This window comes from Acanthopagrus latus, chromosome 19 (genome assembly GCF_904848185.1).
Source record: "Acanthopagrus latus isolate v.2019 chromosome 19, fAcaLat1.1, whole genome shotgun sequence".
Classification (NCBI taxonomy): domain Eukaryota; kingdom Metazoa; phylum Chordata; class Actinopteri; order Spariformes; family Sparidae; genus Acanthopagrus; species Acanthopagrus latus.
The window spans coordinates 9,581,571-9,602,278 of NC_051057.1; the positions used below are offsets into that span (position 1 = coordinate 9,581,571).

At 41.4% G+C, this 20,708-nt stretch overlaps 1 protein-coding gene across 2 annotated transcripts; it reads left to right on the forward strand.

The window, feature by feature from the left end:
* Nucleotides 1-88: 88 nt before the first annotated feature.
* On the forward strand, nt 89-18,654 carry zgc:101569 (uncharacterized protein LOC449822 homolog). 2 transcript variants are annotated; one of them, XM_037080140.1, is made up of 7 exons: nt 103-470; nt 2,401-2,571; nt 7,123-7,220; nt 7,984-8,128; nt 16,025-16,174; nt 17,403-17,518; nt 18,234-18,654. In XM_037080140.1, the coding sequence occupies exons 1-7, from the start codon at nt 329-331 to the stop codon at nt 18,339-18,341; spliced, it is 930 nt and encodes a 309-aa protein (XP_036936035.1). In that variant the 5' UTR covers nt 103-328; the 3' UTR covers nt 18,342-18,654. The 2 variants fall into 2 exon arrangements, with proteins under 2 accessions (XP_036936036.1, XP_036936035.1); XM_037080141.1 differs by lacking the exons at nt 16,025-16,174; nt 17,403-17,518; nt 18,234-18,654 and adding exons at nt 9,834-9,942; nt 11,083-11,356 and having other exon boundaries at nt 89-470.
* Nucleotides 18,655-20,708: the final 2,054 nt, after the last annotated feature.

The following is a 20,708-nucleotide window of genomic DNA, read 5'->3' on the forward strand; positions in this document are numbered from 1 at the left end:
GGGGAAACAGTTGACCTGAACAGCGGCTCGATGTCGCCCTCTGGTGGACGGCGGCAGTTTTTACCACTGCAATGCACCAACGGGCCTCAGAACCTTGTGTCGTGTTGTTGTTTCTTAGGGAAGGATAAAGACGTTGTACCTTCATATAAAAGTCGTGTTGAAGTTAGCTCAGCGTTAGCTAGCATAGCATAGTACGTACATCACCTTCTATATTGAGGGGTTTTTGATTTAAGACGTTGAAATATCGCTTTAAATGCGAATTCACTTATTTTGTCGGGAGTGTGTAGTGATATTGAGCTTCTAGGTTTTTCATGAGTGACAGTAAGCAATGGCGCTGAGACGTTTCCCGACGTTGGCACCGGTTTTATGGGTTTCCTATCAAAGTAAAACATTTGGACGGTCATTAAAAGCGAGTTTTCCGACAGCAAAGTCCTACAGCACCACAGCGGGAGGTGAAAACGCAGGACGAGGTATGTGTGGAAACCTGCAGTGACTCAATCATGACTGTTGGCGGCAGCAGAGGCCGCCATGTCAGCACAGACACGACACACCTGACAGGCATCAGTACAGTCATTTAAGAGCCAACACACGACCCAAAAAAGAGGCAAAGCTCACTAGAAAAGCCAATAAATATTCTACGATTGTGTAGTTAAACACACGTATTATTTAACACTTGCTTAAATTACTATGTGATTGATAAACCTTTTTCAAACAGCTTGCATGTTGCAGAGTCATAAAGGAACAAGCTCAGGTTTAATAAATCGGATTAAATAAGGGCTCAGTTCCATTAAATGCGCCATTTGCACACATTCCTTGCCATATATGATAGCTGATAAAGAGTCTTTGGGTTTGGACTGTGGGTTAGGCTATTTGAAGGTGTCAGTTCTTTCACTTTCATTAGAATAAATGATAAAAAGTAATCGGTAGTTGCAGCCTTTCACATTAGTGTTTCAGACAAAAGACAAGACATTTCCACAACAAAAACAAATCATAATTGTATTCACAGGGTTGGGATAAGTGAGTACTTTGGCATATGTGAGATAGAAAATGGTATAAAGCCATTCTTTGGCTCCAGAAAAACCGGTTAACACACTTCATTGTGCAACATTGGAGGAATCAGACTCAGTGAGCCAGCAAGCGCAATACAAAGGCCTCGAAAGTGTGAAAACCTAAACGGCATTCAGTTAAAGGTTCACTATGTAGTTTATGGGAGGACATCTTAATCAGAAGAGAAAGATCGTCATTGACTGACTGATTTTTCTTTTCAGCCCATGACAAACTCAATAAACAAACTTGTTTTTATAAGTGAAAAAATGAACCAACCTTTATGGACAACGCAATTTCATACTGTTTTATGTTGTTTGTTTTTCTCCGAGCACAGCTTGTTTACTCATTTATGGAAACCAATACATATTTCTGAATTTATGTTTTTGCTTCATTAATATTATGAATATTAAAATGTTGAGTTTGTTGAGTTTGAATTTCCTCTCAAACTATACAGTTTCCCTTTTAAAGTAAGTCCCACTTGTACTTTTAGTTTTTTGTTAAAGCAGCTTTTTTTAATAGCTTTTTTGCTTAAGAAATGACATACTCGAAAATGATAATGACATTTTTAATTGACTAATAATTTTAGAGCTATTCTTAATTGCTTTTGCACTTTAGAAATGGGTTGGTGCATTATAATGAAATGAATCCCCCATCCAAAACAATTACGGCACTAAAATGTGATCCTAATGTTCAATATGCCCTGCTGGCTCGCTGCATGTTGCTCACAATAATAAGTCCTAAAATGTAACTGTGTGGTAAAATGAAATCCCAGCGCTACACACAGGTAGTTAAACCGTGGTTCCACTCCCTTGCACACACTGCGCTGTGTGATAATTTGTTTGTGGTGTAGCAGAGTAGAAATGGCTGCCTGAGACAAATTGCCTTTAGCTTCACTTCACCGGGTTTTGTTTAGCAGTCTCTTCTCCTTAGAATAGCTTGTGTGAGAGAGGTTAATGCATCCAGTGGCTTTGCTTCCCTGCTGTTCTCTCTTGGATGCAGTTGCCTCTGGCTGCGGTTGACAGCTGGATTCCCTGGGATGACCCCAACAATGTCAGGTCAACTGCTTGCTGCAACCTCAAGCCACAATCACTGGCACACACTGCCTTTTAAACACACACTGAGTGAGACAGAGTATAAGCCAAGAACCTCACCTCAGCCCAGACCATCTCTTTCATTGTTTCACCGTCTGTCGCTGTTTCTGTTATCAAGTCTGTCCACATAAAACGATTTACATTCCACCTCCATCCCTCCTACTGTGGGGCTTAAACTTAATGTCTGTGAGTTGGCCTCCCTCTAAGTGTTGTGGTCCATATTGGTTTCTGTCTGTGCATCTTTATCATTCTCTGTCATTAGTTGCGGGACAGACTGTGGTCACGGAGCGCAGGGGGTGCGTGGTTACCGTGGGGATAAACCGCCCTGAGGTGCGTAATGCGGTGAACCAGGAGACGGCGAGGCGTCTGCTCGAGGAGCTGGAGGCCTTCGACAGTGACCCAGACTTGAATGTGGCTGTCCTGCATGGGAAAGGTAAGAGAAGTTTCTTGCTCATTGATTCAGGTAGATTCTTACAGACATATCGCAGAGTCTCAGCCTGTCTTAATACTTGTAGATGTTTTTTTTGTCTCCTTCCCTCATTTTCTAAAAGTTTGGCTTCAAAAGAAAGGTTTGAATTTATGGGAATTATACTTTCTTGCAGATTAAGATGAGAGGTGTAACACCATTCTTATGTGTGTGTGGTGTATTTGTAATTAAGGCCAGCAGCCAGTTAACGTAGCTTACCCCAAAGATTGAAAACAGGGTGCAACAGCTATACTTGCTTTGTACAAAGGTAGTTTAATCAGTTTAATCTGTACAAAAACCAAAGCTTAAAACAAACACATTTATACATAAATATGCTTGTAGTTAAACAGTTAATCATAACATAATGATGCATTAGCTAAAATGTATATTAAGTTGATATAGTGAACACGACACATTTAACATCAAACCTTCGAGATAATTTATTTGTAATTATTCGTCACAGGGTTGCACAATGAAATTAAAGTTGTTCATTCATGCTACACACATTTTGATCATTTAATTTATGCTGATTTTGTAGCATCTCATTTCCTTTGGACTTTAGAAAGATGAGTATTGATCTTTTCTATCTATCTCTTGGCAAGAAAGGGAACAAACACATTTTCCAAAATGTCAGACTGTTCCTTTAAAGAGAATCATCAGGGCATTGGAGGCATTGTAATGGCTAGTTAGATTGTCCAGCACTTTAACTGAAATTTTAGTTTATTTGAGCATGCCGAGTCCAAGACACATCTCCCCATGGGGACATTAAAGTATATCGTATGTCTGAGTGTATTTTACAACTTCCTATCTTCATGGTTTGATAAGACAGCAGAGTCTATAGCCCGTTGTTATTATTTTTTGTATTAGTTGAAAAAAATTACATCACAGAAGTTGAATATTGCAGTTATAAACATTTGTTTTTCATCCTTCATCAGCCTTCCACCTCTTCCTCTCCTCTGTCCTCAGCACTACATCTCCATCAACTTCTTCTTTTCCATCTTTTTTTTTCCAGCCTTTGCTCCACAAAGTCTTTAGATCTTGCCGACATGCCGAGGTGACCAGACTAGTGCACACACAGAAAAAACACACGCACACACCTGTGAGGTGGCCTGCACTGTGTCAGCCGCCCAAAGCCAGAATCATGCCATGGCTCCTAATAACTCTAAAAATAATCATCAGACACACTGAATGAACTCCTTCCCTCAGTGGAAATAATGTCTTCAACCTGGATCAACCTGTCTGCAGCAGAAAGTGCACTGTGGCCTCAAGAGACACAAGTATATACTTTGTTTGGTACTTCAGAGGTTGGAGCCTCTCCAGATGACGACTGCTGAGTGCTACTAGTCTCAGCTGTGAACAGAAAACTGTGCGTGTATGTGTTAAGAGAGTGATTAGCTCGTGTTAAATGGGTTAGCACAGTAGGTCGTTCCAGCTAAAGCTGCTCTTCTGTGATTTCCACAATGTCTTTAATGCGCTTTTAATCGTCCCACCACACATTCCTGTCAGCAGGTCGTCCTGTAGCGCTGCTCCACTGTAACAAGAAGACTGACCTTCACTGGTGATTAGCAGTCTGTCTGTGTTATGAGATGACAAGCAGGGAGGTTCTGATTTGGATGTAGTGTTTCTGAAAACATAAGGAATCCATTTTGTTCATATTAGCGCTGACACGATCACTCTCTCAGCTCTCGTTTTTCAGTGTCGACATGTTTTTTTTAACTTGTGAAATTAAGAGTAATTGCTTTCTGCAGGTTTTGAGTATGCTGGCACATATTTAGAGAGTTTGGGATTCGGATTTCTGTGGGCGTTTGCGGTCAGGTACAATCTAGATGTCAGCCCAGCTGTGTCACTACAGGCACATGTTCAGCTGAACTGAGATGAAGCCACTTTTAATGTCGGTAAAGCCTCACTAGTCCCATAAAAACACATTGTTCAGCCCCGAAATTGGTTTTGATTTGGTTTTACATTAGCAAAATTCAGCTGCAGCAACTCATCTGAAAGAATGAGGTCAAGTCTCTGTGCCTCATTCTTTCAAGTTCCAATCAAGTTTTTCTCCACCAAACCGGTGTTTGTTCCGAGGAGCATAGGCCTTTTTCACAGGAGACATTTTGACTTGTCATAGTAAGAAAAGCACATGTTTTTACTAATACAACCCTGATTCCACAACATAAATGGAAACAGATTGCAATCATTTGCAAACAAACTGTTTGTGGTCCCGTGGCCATGTACTAATATCTTTACACAAAGTGTTTGATGAACCTCTTTGAGAGCGGGAGTGACACGCAGCAAACTCGAACCCGGGGCCGCTGCAGCGAGGACAAAGCCTCTGTGCACGGGACGCCTGCTAAGCGGAACCCGCAAAGTGTGTTTTTTAAGCAGTCTTTATTTAAGAATAAGCGTATATTTTAAAAATATGAATGTAATTAGGTAGAGTATTAAAGGCATCATCTTGGTGCTGTGTTAACCACAGCATAAGTGAAAAAGGATTATCAAATTATCATGTTTTCTTTTTTTTTATGTTTCACACAGAATTTCAACTTATTTTGGGGGTCAATTACTGTCAATCAGGTTTGTAACATTAAATCCTTTTGTTATTTTCAAGTGTCCCACTAAGTCACAACAGTGTGACAATGAGTCAGCACTGAAACTGAGCGCAGCTGAATGGAATTCAGCCATAATTACCAGCCACGACAGCGTAGGCTGGTAATGTTTTCAGTTTGTGAGTCTGTGTGTGTTTGTGTCATCATAGCAAAATGTGCTCCTGGAGACAACTGCAATAGTAGCAGAAGGGATTGTGTGTATTTTCCCAGGTGTTTATAGGGCTGTCTGTCTGTGGACACTGATTGTCACCGCAACACAACCAGGCAAGATGCAGTCATGAAACTCCACAGGATTGCAGTTGAGTTCAAATGAAGACGCAGTTCGAAGTTTGGCGAGGTCAGTGCAACGATCACTGAGTACTGTATTATTGTAGTGATCAGTACTGAGTAGTCATGGATCAGAATGTGACCATGTTGATTGTCATGGCCGGTGTGATCCCATTTTAAGATGGTTTCTAGTTAATTTAATGCTGTACACCTGTGCTCTTCCTTCTGTGATTCGTCAGAATGTCTATAATGAAAAAAGGCCTGCGGACATTTTGAAACCTGAGATACATCTTGTGACCTGGTGGAGGGCAGACAAGACTGTGAACATACTTTTGATCGCATCATGATCTTTCTATAGAAGTCCCTATGAAAACAATTTGTTGTGTGTTTAGCATGGAAAACATGTTTTTCTTTTATGATTAAGAGTTTATTAGTTTTTCCCGAAGATTTAAAGATACAAACATATCCATCAGAAAAATGAAGCAAGTATGCATACAACAAAATGGAATGAAAGGAAGACACAGCACAACCATAGACAAAAACTAAGCTAAGAAAATACATTTTATAAAATAAAAAATAGAGAGTGATGCACAGAGTACTTGAGTTTACAACCTTGCCTGTATATAGGTACAGTATTCTATCAAAATATATCCCTCAGTCATGTTTTTTAGTTAAATGCTATGTTTATGAGCCGGAAGGCCATTAAATGACCAAAGTGTACGAATGATTCTACCCCCATTTCAAGATGCGCTCCTCCACTTTATCAAGCAACCTATAGGACAATTGTTCTAGTCAGCTGACCAAGAAAACGTGTTTTATTTGAATAATTAGGCTTAAATTACTTTTTAATGCTTCAGCTTAGTCTCCCAATCATTGCTCTTTCATTGCAACATCTCTGATGTAACTGCACTGCACTTTTAAACTCCAAAGAGTTTATGTCTTTGTGTTCATCACTCAAATGATAAGTAAATAGAGTATCTGTCGGTCTGTTTTACCTCTCATTTCACTAACAAACCTCCTCGAAGAGTCTGAATAATGCAGTACCATCCACCATGAATGGAACAGCTCTACGTAGCTTCTGCTCCTTTTCTCCTACAAGGACAAAGGGGTTTAGGGAGCTCCGTCACATCGCTGCTCCCATAAACAGCATGACGCACTGTTTTTCTATAATTGCCCTGCGCTGACCCACAGCTGTAATCAAAGCTCCCAGTTGATGGGTGTTGCTGGCACATATGTTTGTTATAATCATTTTCATTACAGTTACATTAAGGAGAGAGGAGGATTTTATGAGTCCCGGGCTGAGCCTGTGACATAGTGTTTGTAGGCCTCTTGGGTAATGTTGTAATTACCACATGAATCCAACGGAAGGGGCTGTGGTTGAAGTATGTTAGTCTTCCATTAATGAGGATATTGTGTACGTGCATTTGTCTGTGCGTGCGTGTGTTTGCGCACATTCATGATCTGTGACTATGTATTGGATTTGGGCTCTTTAGGGAAGAGAAGCATTTGTGTGCCAGCCAGCCCAAAGCAAGCTGCTATCCAAATTGCAGCCCTCGGACTCCAGCTCAACTTGTTGTTTTTTTCATCCTCATCATTTTCCCTTCCTCTCTGACTTTCCAGCTGCCATACTTTGTAATTTTGTGGTCTCCTCCAGGAGGGAATTTCTGTGCTGGTTATGATCTGAAGGAGCTGGCCAATCACACAGCCTCCCTCAAATTGGAGCAAGATGTCACCAAGGGTCCCGGTCCGATGGTGAGCACTCATTTGACTGGGTGTGTGTGTGTGTGTGTGTGTGTGTGCGCGCACTGGTGAGGGTTATATCTATATTTTGTCATGATCTTAATAGAGGGCTAAAGGTTCCCACAAAAATATAAAGTAGAAGATGTGGGCTGCACTGATTTGGGACGACAGGTAGCGGTAAAGATTTGGGTTTAGGAACTGATATTGAATCAGGGAACTGCAGCTGTGTGTTGTTCATAACAAGCACATGCTGTGTGCAGAAAATCCACTGGCACACTGCATTTGCTTGACAAAGAATAAGGATCATATCACAAATGAAGTACTGTAAGCCATAAAAACTGCAGCCTGCATGAAAGCTGTTTGGTTTGCATGTCGAGTCTTTATGATTGAGTGGACCTCCTGTGCAGAAAATTATAGCACTGCATCTCTTACAGAATACGCACAGTGCTTCATTTGTTCAGCGACAGCCAGAACTTGGATCATTTGTTACTCTTTCGTTTGACTAGTTTGAGAAAGACATCGGGAAATAAAATCTGGAAAACTTTTAAACCATGAAAATCAAAGAGGCAAACAAAAAAAAGCTTGACATGCATCGTGAAAATATACATTCACATGGACATGCTTCAAATATGCTGTGGATGTATTCTACAGGAAGCGGTGGTGCTGCCTTTTTAACAGTGTGTATCCCTTCTGTGTTTACACGGTTTTAAGTTATACAGCTCTGTTTGTATAGAGTGTGTGTGTTTTGATTTAGTGATCTGGCCGTTTCCTCCAGGGTCCATCCCGTTTGCAGCTGTCAAAGCCGCTGATAGCCGCAGTCAGTGGCTTTGCCGTGGCTGGAGGGCTAGAGCTGGCTCTGCTGGCAGATCTGAGAGTGGTGGAGGAGAGCGCCGTCATGGGGGTGTTCTGTCGCAGGTTTGGTAAGTCTGACACCTCATGCTACCGCTGTCTTTATTCAGTGCTGCACTATGTTGCGCTGTACTTATACTAACAGTGGTCCTAGGACTGTTCTACTAATTCTTTGTTTAAAGATGCTAGTAGTGCCATTGCTGCCCAAAGCATTTAAAATGTATTCAAGGTGGTTCACTGAGACACTGGGGGTTACATATTTTTCCTCTTACCTGTACTTTTTATCCATCTAGGTGGTTTGGGTATTAGCGTGAAGTTTTTGGTGATAGAGGCCATAGAGGTGTCTGCCATCTCTTGTATATCATGGAACATAGATAGCACTTGGCTCATTGTGCCACATAAGCAGTTTTTATGTTGGAGCTATTAACATTAACATTAAGGGCTTTCCTCCACACCTCCAATGTTAGCCAGCTCAGTGCTGATGCAAAGCCATCCAAATGCATATAAAGCACTTCAGGTAAGAGGAAAAACACACTACCTGTTTTTAATTTTCGGGGTGAACTGTACCTTTTGAGGACAACAGAGTGATGAAGGAGATGGAAACACGGACCAACTGATCACAATTTCGCTTTGGTTAAACTTTCTCTTGCCTGCTCCTAACTGCTGCAGCAGTGCTAGTGTTGTTAGTGAAACTTTAATATCAGCCAGTATTATTCCTTCAAGTTTCTCCAACTGATGGTATTGACACTATGACAGCTATTCTAGAGTACTAACATGACAACAAAACACCACTAATTCACAACTACTGCTGTGACTAAATGTCACTAGTTGTTACAGTAGTAATATTGCAGCAGTTGTAGTATTAATACTCTGCTCCTATAACTACTGAGAAAACTTCTCTCTGCTTGTGCTAGTAGTATTATTACATGTACAGCCCCCACTGAAATGAAAACCGGTCCCTGTTACTAGTATAATTTCAGTCAAATACTAGCAATGCTGATGGGGATGCCCTTTATCTTTTAGTTCTGCCACTGTGAACACTGCCGGTAGTTGTAATGGGAAACATTCTGCTGTTAGCGTTCACGCTATAGAGGAACCAGCAGACCATCTCTCTTCCCTCTTACTCTCCTTCTGCCTGTCAGTGGAAGTATCATTGTTTTTCTTTGAATCCGAGCATACATCATCTGTCTCCTAATGCCAGGAAGTCTACGCTGTTTCTATTTTTCAACTTTGTTACTCTGTCCTCTGTTATCACCCCAGCCTTCTCTTGTTTTGTGAGGACGGAGTCACGGTACGATAACACCAGTGACTGTGACCTTCTGGCATCACAGCCAGAGTCTGCTGGGCAGTCTTGATAAGTAGGAGAGGAAGCCACCGACTGCCAGGTTTCCACTGCGGGGCCAAACAGGGCTTACATATTATTTATGTCACACAATTTCCTCATAAACAACATTTTCCTTTTTTGGCGTCTTGTAGCCTACTGGCACAGTTTGCCCGCTGACTTGGCTATAGTTTTAAAAGAACAAGTAGTACTTTGGATCTTGTGTTGTAAACACTTTAAGCTAATCCTGATCCCAGCAGGTCATGGTTGGCTTTATGAGAAGTGTCTCATGTCGGACCATTGCAGCATCTCTCATATAGCTGTCATTGCTTTAGCCATGCTGCTAGAGGGTTTAAAATACGACCATAGTGTTTATAAATACAACTGTTGTACTATAATTTACTGGCAGAGTGTAAACATGCAGGGCTTATCATCTCAGGCCTGTAATTTAACAGGAGAGCATCCTGGCAGTGCCGTCATCGTTCTGTCTGTCCGACTGTCCGTCCTCCCACACTGTCTGGTGGCAAGTCTTCAGTGCCAGGCCTTGCTCCAGTCCCTGCAGAGGTACTTAGGAGTCCATCTACCACCATTATTTCCAATGTTGAACTACTTTTGAATGATTTATACAATAACTAACCATAATAAATAATATTATTTAAAAACTGCCACAATTTAATGTTCTATATTAATGGGAAAACGGGGAGCAAGCCTGAAGTTAATCACCAGGGACAGCTGTTGAACTTCACTACTACTTAACAAATGATGTGTGAAATATCGAAATACATCAAGTACTGAAAACTGGCATCAGTAAGATTAGTCATCTTGTCCTGCCATTTGTATGGATGCAACATGACATGCACTGACTATCCAAGCACTGTTGCAGACCAAGATAGAAGTTCAGATTAGAGGACACACAGGAGAAGATGCAGAATGCCTTGGCTATAAGTTCTTTTGCTTTGGTTATGATCTGTGCATCTGCGACAAAAACTGACAGACTCTTTTTAACAGATTCTAAAATCTCAGTCTGAGCTCTGCGTGTCCCATCAGGGATGAAATTAATCCAACGCCTGCACTCAGACCTCTTCCATCAGCTCAAAACTATGTTTGGGAGGTAGAAATGAGCATTGCTGCGGTTTCAACACATTAAGTTGCACATTTCCTCCCAGTAATTAATTCTCTGGCTCTTGATTGCCACATATCTTCAAAGCTTGTTTGTCAACACATTTGCGTCGTTTCCCCCAGCTTAGTTGAAGCCACTGTGGTTTTTCATTCAGATGTAGCAGAGTGATTATTACTTTGACTCCTGGTTTTTAGCAATTTTGTACCCATGCTCTGCATAGTTGAATGCTGCACAACCAGCATCTTGACACTTTCAAGCCTGAAGTGATTGTACTTAAAATCCTGGGGTGGGTGAGGAAACAATAACACGATTTGATTGGGCTACATTTCACAATGAGACATTTCACACAAGTCCTTAAGTTTATGAAAAAAAAAAAAGATAGACTTCTTCACAGTGGAAAAGACACAGCAGTATGCATTTAAACTTTATTTCCCCAACATTAAACAATTGAAACTTCCTTGCCCATTTACATCAATCGCTGCACTGCTTTGTGGGATGCCCAGTTTATTTAAAGATCCTGTGTTTCTTACCCATTATTTCCTTTTAATGGTTGAATTCTGTAACCGTTTTGGGGTTGGGCACAGATGGCAGCAGCCGAAGGGAATCCCTGGTGGCTTTGGAGTCCAAAAACCCTCAGAGGCTCACTGCACTGCTCTGATGTGGGCCAATGGCAACCATAAGGATCTGACAGCTTTCTGGCACGTGATTGGCTGCCGAACCTGCGGCTTCCTGTCTGGGGCCCCTCTGCCCCGCAGAGGAGGAAATGAGAAGGAGGAGATGGTTGCGTCACAGGGGTCTGGTATTAGTGTCTATTCCTCGTTGAATTTTCAGAGACCTGAATGAAAAACCACCGTGCTTACCTAATTCCCTGATGTTATTTTGGTTTCTTAAACCAGAGGAACATCACACAGCAGAAAAAGAAGTTGGCACCGGAAAAGGAAACTTAAAATACTCCAGTAATTCTTCATTCAAGGATTTTTCTTTAAATGGTGAGGCTAAATCAGGCAAGCATGGAGGTTGTTCAGGATTGCTACGATAGTACTCCTCTGATTTTCCCGTTTTGAAATAGAGACCCTTCAGATGCACACACACAAATCAGTCATGTCCTTGTCTCCTCCCTCTTTTTTCCGCTCAGTTTTAAGTCCTGTCTCATACCTGGACAAGGGACAGATGAAGAGGGCTAGAGAAGAAGAAGAAGCCACATGTTGAAATGAAGTCAAACCTCAGGCCAAAGCTGACATAACATGGGCCAATTAAAACACCCGCTCAGTGAGTTTGAAACTGAGTGACATAGTCCAGGGGTTACATCATCTCGCCTCAAAACGGCATAGCTTTTGAAACTTTAGGTTTCTTTTCCAGAGTGAATGGACACAGCAGTGGAGTACGGAGAGGATTTTAAGAACATTAAATGATGGCAAAATGTAGGCTCTCACAAATAATGTCATGTTACAACTCACGCTGCCTAAAACTGCCTTAAATGTAGTGACTTTGGAGCAGATTTGGATGTAATCATGTTTAAACTTTGACGTGATGCTGCCCTTCTTACGAGGTGCTACACGTCCTCTGCCAGTTTCATGGTTTAAGGCCTTCGTTGCTGCCTTGGTGGTCTCACATAAGGGTTCCCTGCAAACTAAAGAATACACAGCCCTGGCATTAACTCAGTGGGTTAAATACATGAAATCATGTTAACTGTGTGGCACTCATCTTTGACTCAGCCCAATGGGAGCTACTTCCCTTCATTCCTAGCGGGTATTTCAAAGTGAGCCTCCAATTGAAGGCCTGCTCTTTTCCCTCTGTCCATTTAGTCTGGAGTTGTCCGGAAATCGTTAATCCACATCAAACTTAATCGCATTACCCTCATGGGAGGCTATTGTAGTGGGTCTTGCTTTGATGTGGTGAGGATACCAGCAGTACCAGCAGCAAACCAGAACACTTCAGTGTGTCGTGTTTCACACTCTGTTCACAGGTTATTAGAAGCTGTAGATGGTGGATGCGATGTCCCATGGAGTGTGGTCTCCTCATGTTGTACTTGGCAACCAAAACAGAAAAAGTCAGCAATTTTGTATCTGATATTGGTACCAAGTTCACAGTGTGTTGAGAGGTCAGTGAGGGGGTTAGCTACAGGTCAGAAGTCTTTTAGCTGGTGGGGAGTTGATAGCCCATTTTACAGAACTCCCAAGATACTGCTGCAACCAAGACTTGTTATCACATATGCTTTGCTATTTACACTGAACTAACACCACTGGCTCAAGGCCACCCCAAGTATTGCTTCCTGCCATCTTATCCACACGGACATCGATTTGGCCCTAGCAATGCCATAGTTCAGGTTTTCAAAAGGATTTTAAAAAGCCACTGTGCATTGTAGTCAGCTCTCCTTTCAGACCATCTAAAAAAACACCTGTATCATTAATCGATACAAGTTAGAGCAGTTATAAACTTCATATCATAAATAAATATGACTATATAAGAATTTCTTATAAATTGTTCAAGTATCAAAAATGTATTGTGCTGAAAAATGTGATGGAACACTTTAATGGTCTGTTTTAGCAAATGAGTCCTCATTGAGGATTCAAAAAACCCCAAATTCTGAAGAGGACTAAAAATGCAACTTTTTGCGATGACTCAAATTGGATTCGGGAAGAGCTCAATTGTGCTGTTATCAGAGGCTGACACATTATACCAAACACTGTAGCAAGGAGATAAAATACAATGTTTGTACTCTCCTCCAGACTTCTCCTACATGCCAGTCAGATAAGCTGTGATGGTCCTGTGATGCAGGAAGAGAACAATCTAATGATCTAGTTATTAAACAATAGGCTTTGCTGACTCATGTTCAGCCTTGTTAATAACAAGCCACAGTCTTGACAATGGGCTTATCTGCTTTGAACAAGAACACACAGGGCTCCTGTGCAAATGTTTAGCTCATTATTAAAGGCCAACAATGACAAATCCCCACTTTTGTTTTGCGGATACTGACTATCTCCTATCAGGATCACTTCCTAACATTTTCTTCTATGAAATTTGGAATAGGGGATCAAAACCACCTCTCTGCCCTCTCTTGCCATCTTCTTTCAAGCCAAGCATACCTTTTGTGTTAAACTACTTCAAGGAGGTGCATGCTCCCAACCTCCCAGCGCCCATTCATGTGGGACAAAGCACAGGTCTGTGTAAATTCCCTCAAACAGGACACATCAGAGACGGGACTATCTGACAGAGAAAGGAGGGTGAGGGTTGGAGGTGCAGGAGACGAGTGCTGTGGATAAGAGGGGAGATCCTTCCGGTTGCTGATAGCGATGGTGCCAACAGCAGCACCAAAGACAGACAGACTGGAGGTCAACCTGCCTCTTTATCTATCAAGAGCCAGGCTCTGTCTTCTCGGCCTCATTACACCTCAGTGTGCTGTTTACTGTTTTCTAGCAAGTCTCCTGTCTCTTTCTGTCATTCCTTTTTTATTCTTCTTTCTTTTCCTGCAGTAGGAGGGGGTGGTGGTGTTATACACAATCTAAAGAAGCTTTTTGCACAAACCAACTTTCTGTCACAGAGGACTTGTGCAGTGATTCCTCACTAGAGCTACGTGTACCCCAGAGGGTGCTCCTACACTAGGAGTAGCTCAACAGATTTGATAAACAAATACAAAAACACACAAAGAAACAAAGAACTTATGAAATAGTCAGCTGTAGAACATGGATTAGCTTTAAAGAGCAGAGAAGGCTTAACAGTAAGATAAACTTAAAAAGATTGTTCGCTTAAAGTAATGGACAAATTGTTAGCTAAAGGTAATGGATACATGTGTTCATTAAATGTAATGGATACAATTGGGAGACATTACTTTTAGCTAAAAGGACAATAACATTAGGGTACTACACACAATGTGTGTGTGTTTCAACTGTGCAGACTTTCTTGTATAGGAATGCCCTTGTGAAATGTAAGTGTGTGTAACTACATGTGTTTTTTAGGACAAAGCTCTACAGAGTAAAACCTTGGCTGAAACACACTTGGTTGTTGTCTCAGTCAATATTGAAAAGACCTTGAACCTCACACACACCTGCCCTGCAAGGATCTGTGCTATTCTTATGATTAAACTCCAGCAAAAGGGAATTCAGGCATTTCATCGGCTCTGCCAGTGTGCTCTATAATTCACGTTTCAGTAGAATACATTCCTGTAAAAGGGGGATGACTGAAAATTTGAGTGAAATCTAGTATTTGCGGACAGTGTAACACCCTCCTCCCCCACTTAATCACAGTCTTCTGTCTGTCAAAGTGCCATATGTGCTGACTGCCTGAACCCAAACCAGGCCCCTGGATTGGTCGCACATGTATTAACGCTGGTATTCCATGTATTCCAATTTAATTCATTTCAATGACATGGACAAAGTAGAGTAGCTTGCAGGGAATGAATAGAATCACAGTATTTCCATGGCTTCCTACAGAATGAGAGAAGAGAGAAAAAAAACCCTGAAAGCTACCATGATGATTTGGGGTTATGAAAACATGTCCGACACATGTGCTCTCAATAAGGGGCGGTCAAATAGAATCAGCGACTTGGAGGAATTAGGGAGTCGGGATTGTGGCGTGGAACTTGGGAGCGCTGAACGGTAGAAAGTATGCCAGTTCCAGCTGGTGCTCTTTAGAAATTAGGACAGATGCCAGAAGCTTACTGTACCTTGCAGTATGCTCTCTCTCTCCTCTTGTTTCTGTCCCTCGCTTCTCTCCCATCCTTCGTTCTCTGTGGTAGACTCAGTAATGCAAATGGGTCCAGCGAGACTGAGAGTACGGAGGAATTTTCGTTTTCACGTACTGACAGAAGAAAAACAGTTACAGTTGACGAGTGAAATTGTTCAAAACTTTGTTCCCCTCAGCCTAGAATAAAGCGTGCAGCATGTTATGTATTTCTCAGTGTTTCTTCAACTGTTTTCACATAGCTGAAGTGTCCTGAACTCAATTTAGTGACACACTGGCCTACATTTCCTTTCACCTTTAGCAATTAAGTGATCCTGATTTTTGTCTAAAAACGGCCACCCGTATTCTGGATAAACTTTTCACTTTTCACCTGCTCTTTTCATTGTGGAGCAGGAACTGTGAAATAAGATATGTCAAAATCAAGGAAAGTTGTCCGTCTAAGTTTTCTAGAGCCCAAGGTGACATCCTCAATTGCTATTCAATTGTACATTACAATAATGTAAAACAATTAAAAGTAATTAGTTTTAACAGGAGAATATTTGACTATGTATTTCTTGCTGAAAATGATAAAATACTGATTGACTATTTAAATAACAATGAAAAGGCTCTGTATGAGACTTTTGATGTGAACAAGTATAAATGCAGTGGTCTGAGATGTAGCATGAAATATTTTCTTGTCTTGTAAACATGTTTTCTCAGGGGCTACAGCTAAAAATCAGTTTATAGCTAACTCTTGTCCAGCTCAGACCCTGTCAAATAAACAAATAGTGCAGTGCTAAGCAGAAATCTCCTTTGGTACTCCTTGTGGCACAGAAACATGTTTTACACGGAGCATCTTTCTTTCAGGTGTCCCCCTGATTGACGGAGGCACAGTGCGACTCCCGCGTCTCATTGGTCTGTCACGAGCCCTCGACCTAATTCTGACTGGACGACCTGTCGGAGCACAGGAGGCTCTTGCCTACGGACTGGCTAACAGAGTTGTTCCTGATGGCCAAGGTATTGGAGTTAGTTTTGATTATGTGTTCATCAGGGCTGTGTCATACATTAGATAGGACTCATATTATCAAGGATCAGAAAGTGTCATGCTTTTTTAGGGTTTGTTTTACTTCATCCTTGATCAGGTGTTTCCAGATCAGAAGCAACTTTGACTCATTAAGATTTGGTCTGAAACTGGCGTAGAAGTGTTTTAACCCTGCCACTGTACATTGAGAAACTTGTGGTATTTAATGTTACAGACACATTTGTTTTCCTAAATGGAAAGACAGGCTGAATTACGTTTATCCAGACTAGAGTTATAAGTTATTTGAGACACTTGAAAATGTAAGGATTGTCAGTCCAGTGCACCATACAAGATGTTAGTGGTATGTTGACAGTGGATTGTAGATTTTATTATAGGACATTCGATGGCAAATGTTCAAGATGTGAAGAGCAGATACGGAGGAGACTGGAGGTCCTCCGTCTGTTGGGGTGGGAAGTAGAAATCATTATTCACCGTGAGGACAATTCGTGTGTATACCACAGAGAAACAGGCCTGTGACCCAGTTTCTCTCAGGAAACAGTTTTTATTGTCTTATAGGTAAGATCAGACAAAAATCATATATAATCTCAATTTGTTCCAGTGAATCTGTTCTCTTTATTTGGCTCCAACACCACGCTGAAGCCATAGCTCAGCATTAGCACTGTACTCTCCTTACGCATTCAAGCAGCAGTCTGAGGATTAAGCTATGCACGCATTTCAATATGGCATTTCCTCTATTATATTAATGCATGAGCACTCCCGTATCCTTAAATCCCAATAAAGCCTTTCCATGTGCGATTCTCACATTCCCTCCCCTCCCTCCTTGGACGTTAAAAGAAGATTAGCTTAATTCTTTTAGGAAGTTCTTCTTCCCACAGTCGAGCCTCAGCCTAATTGGCCTCTCGGAGAGATGATCACTTAGCGTGGGTTTAACATCAGAGGGATGCGAAGAAGTAGCAGCTCCCCAACACACACGTAGTGCATCAAAGTATGGCATCATGCGGCGTAGTTTTTTCCATAGGACTGATCTGGATGTGGTCCAGTGCTTTGATGTGGAGTGGCACGGGTAAAAGCTCAGAGGGACAAAGCAGCACAAAGGGACTGGTGGTTCTGGATTTTGTTATAAGAGAGGGGGTTATCCACCTGTATATATTTATTTGTTCATGTATGTGACTGTGTTGGACTGACTTCATGTTGCTATCACAGCTTTACAGGCTGCTCTGGAGTTAGCAGAGCAGATCAGCGCCTTCCCTCAGCAGTGTCTGCGGGCCGACCGCTCCTCAGCCATGTACAGCTGCTATGACGCTCTCTCCTTCACACAGGTACACCTCATGTAGGAATTATGTCATCATACCTGATCTATGACGCCACTATCTCAGATTCATATGTCATATACGTACAACAGAATGGCAGAGTTACAGGTTAGACCTTTCGCTAATTTACTGAAACAAATCCCTGTCATAATGCAGTGTATTGCATCAGAGATCGTTTTACATATCTGGTACACTGTGTTGGTTTCCCAAACTGTTTCTTCAGTTATTTTCTAATTTGGTAACTGTTAATAACAAAAACAATTATTTGCCTTATAATATTTTTTATCAAGTGTGTTTGTGAGAGCCAAAGCGCACATAAGTTCTGATTAGACACATACACAAAGCCCTCTTTTTAAACTTTCAGGATGTTGTGAACTAAAAGTTCGAGTGCTGATTTTTGCTCAGGGAGTCCTGACTCGAAGTGGTTGTGAAGCACTTCAAGGAATAAAATGTAACAATTTCCTTTTAAAATGGCAATTAACGTTGTTGGGTTGTGTACTTGCAGTATCCCAAATATTCTCAACAATGTTCAAACCTAGAGAAGTCCATACATTTGTTCAAGATTCAGGGAAACGTCAGATACTGAGGAAGGAAGCTGGCAAATTAGTCTTCCCAAATTGCCTGGTTGAGTTTATTGTGTTAAAACATTCTGTTATGCAAAATAGGGTTAGGGTTAGGGGTTAGGGTTATTTTTAATTACCTTACCTGTTTGTCCTCTGTCCAGGCCATGCAGTATGAGATTGACCATGGCGTTCCTGTGATCCAATCAGAAGCTGTCGCCGGAGCAACCAGGTTCACTACTGGAGCAGGGAAAGGAGGAAAATTCTCATAGGATTTAATTTACGGAGGCCTCGTGAATTGTGATTTTCAGGTGATCTAACATATCTTGCTGCATCCATGTTGGAGGACCATGTTTATGTTTTTAAACATACATTGAACTCAACCACGTCAACAATACTGAACAAACCTGATCAGTTTTAGACCAAATTCCCTCCGGTTTGATCTTGTATTCTAACACTGCCTGCTCGTTACTGAGCCATCCATATTAGCTTGTTAGCTATGCATCACTTCTTTTCAGAAGTAGATATGGTGAGTAGTAGTTCCTGCAAAGTCTGTACTGCAATAAAATTGTACTGAAATGGTTACAATGTGCACTTTATTCACCCTGTTGTATTTTAGGTTTGATTATTATTATTTAGTATGGGTGTGGGTTTCCCTTGTGAGCAATATGCTCAGTTGTATCAAGGTACATCTGAAACACCAGAAATAAAATACATCATATTTGAAAGTCATGATCTGTAATTGTTGTACAGCACCGTTTTCCTCATAAACATTCAGTCCCAAAGCCTTACATTTCATGTAGCAGCGTGTACACAGCTGTCTCCACATGAAGGCCGTTTGGACTCTGATGGCTGGGAGTGGATGGGGCTCCACATCAAGTATAGACTGGGTCTTTAACTTTCATTTTCTTGATGAAAAACACACACACAGCTTTGTCTGTGCTCCCCAGAACTGGGTTTAACCCAAATGGATTCAACTAAACCAAAGTGTATTTTTTTTTCTTCAACTAAATGTCCTCCTAATAGTTTGATTTCCATTATTTGTTAATTATGCATATGTCATTTAAAGAAATTGTCTTTCACCATCCCGAGTCATAAAGAACTATAGGAAGGCTGCAACCACAAAACTAATCCAACACAAAAGACTAAAAAGGCATCAAAAGCACAAAACCTGCAGCAGCTCGCCATTGTTCCTTTGACTTGAAGAACACTTGATTACTGGGATAAGACGTGCTTTGCGTTTGTGTGCGAGTGTGACCGAGTAACCATAGTGATATACTGTAATTATTGCAGGAGATTCAGCACTTCTTGTCAGATCTATGCCAGGTGTAAGCATTCCTATGGTTTTGGAGCACACTTCCCCTCAATTTAGTGTGTTGGGGGACGTGTGTGTATGTGTGCGAGTGTGTGTGTTTGTGTGTCATACTTTAGCACCAGCACACATGCAAAATTCTCTGTGTGCGAACTCTTTCGTGACCTTTTAATGCTCTTTAATAAAAATGTCTCGCAGGAAGACTGAAGACCAACTAAAATCCAAGATGTATGGTGACGTGTGTGCCTGTGTGTGCGTAGAAGAGAGAGATACAGACAGACAAAGACCTCATTAGGTCTAGGAGGTGTCCTGTCTAGACAGTGTGATGACAGGACACAGAACCTCTGTTTAATGTTTCCTCCTCCTCCCTCTGCTACCAATTCACCCAGCATTCATACACACATCACCTGCTCTGCCTCTGGGGATGCACACACACACACACAGTTGCTTAATGTCAAGGGAAATGTTAAGGACATATAGAAGTATTTAAGTGCTTTTTTTTCGATCCCTGTCAGCCCACAGCTTCTTTAGCACTGGATTGTTGTGTTAGGGAAGCACAAAGGAGGAGGAAGCTGGATGGTTTTGTGCTTGCTTGTGTTTGTTTAATATGACACATGCCCGAGGTTGATGTTCCATGAAGTGTTTAAAACTTGGATTCCATGAGGTGACTCGTACGCAGCACCAGAATCACCCATTTCCTTTCATAGTTTTATCCGCAAAAGGACTACTTCCCTTTTTTTTGTTTAGCGCTAGAGCCAAGAAAGCATTTTGAGGAAAACTCGCAGTTCACTGGATCGCTTCCAGTGAAAAAAGTTGCACAAGCCACTGAATCTGTATTATAAATCAGGAATTTAAGCAAATGGGACTTTGAGTCCAAAAGAAACTAAAAAAAGCTGATAAATGACAACCTTGAGAGCACCGGTTCTCTGTCAGCCCAGTATGGCGTCTTTAGTCATCGTTCTGTTATTTTAGAGCTTGATCAGTCGGCTTTTTCTCCAATACAGGCACACAGGTACACAAAGAATTTTGACTCACTTAAGTTTGAAGGCTCTGTGCATCTTTTTCATAGTGTCTAGACAGGATTTCCGCTTGAAAAACATTTAAGAATGTAAAAATTGCAACAAAACCTTTTAGTGATAATGACAAGAATCGGTTTAACATGCTTCAAAAGGACTTGTGTAATGTACAAATGTGATATTTTTGCTGTATGACAGTTAGATTTTGAAATCTAGCAGTTTGTGTGCATGCGTGTGTGTGTGTGCATGTGTGTGTGTCTTTTTTGGTGGTGGTATGTGCAGCTTTGATGCTGGTTCTCACTCTTCACATG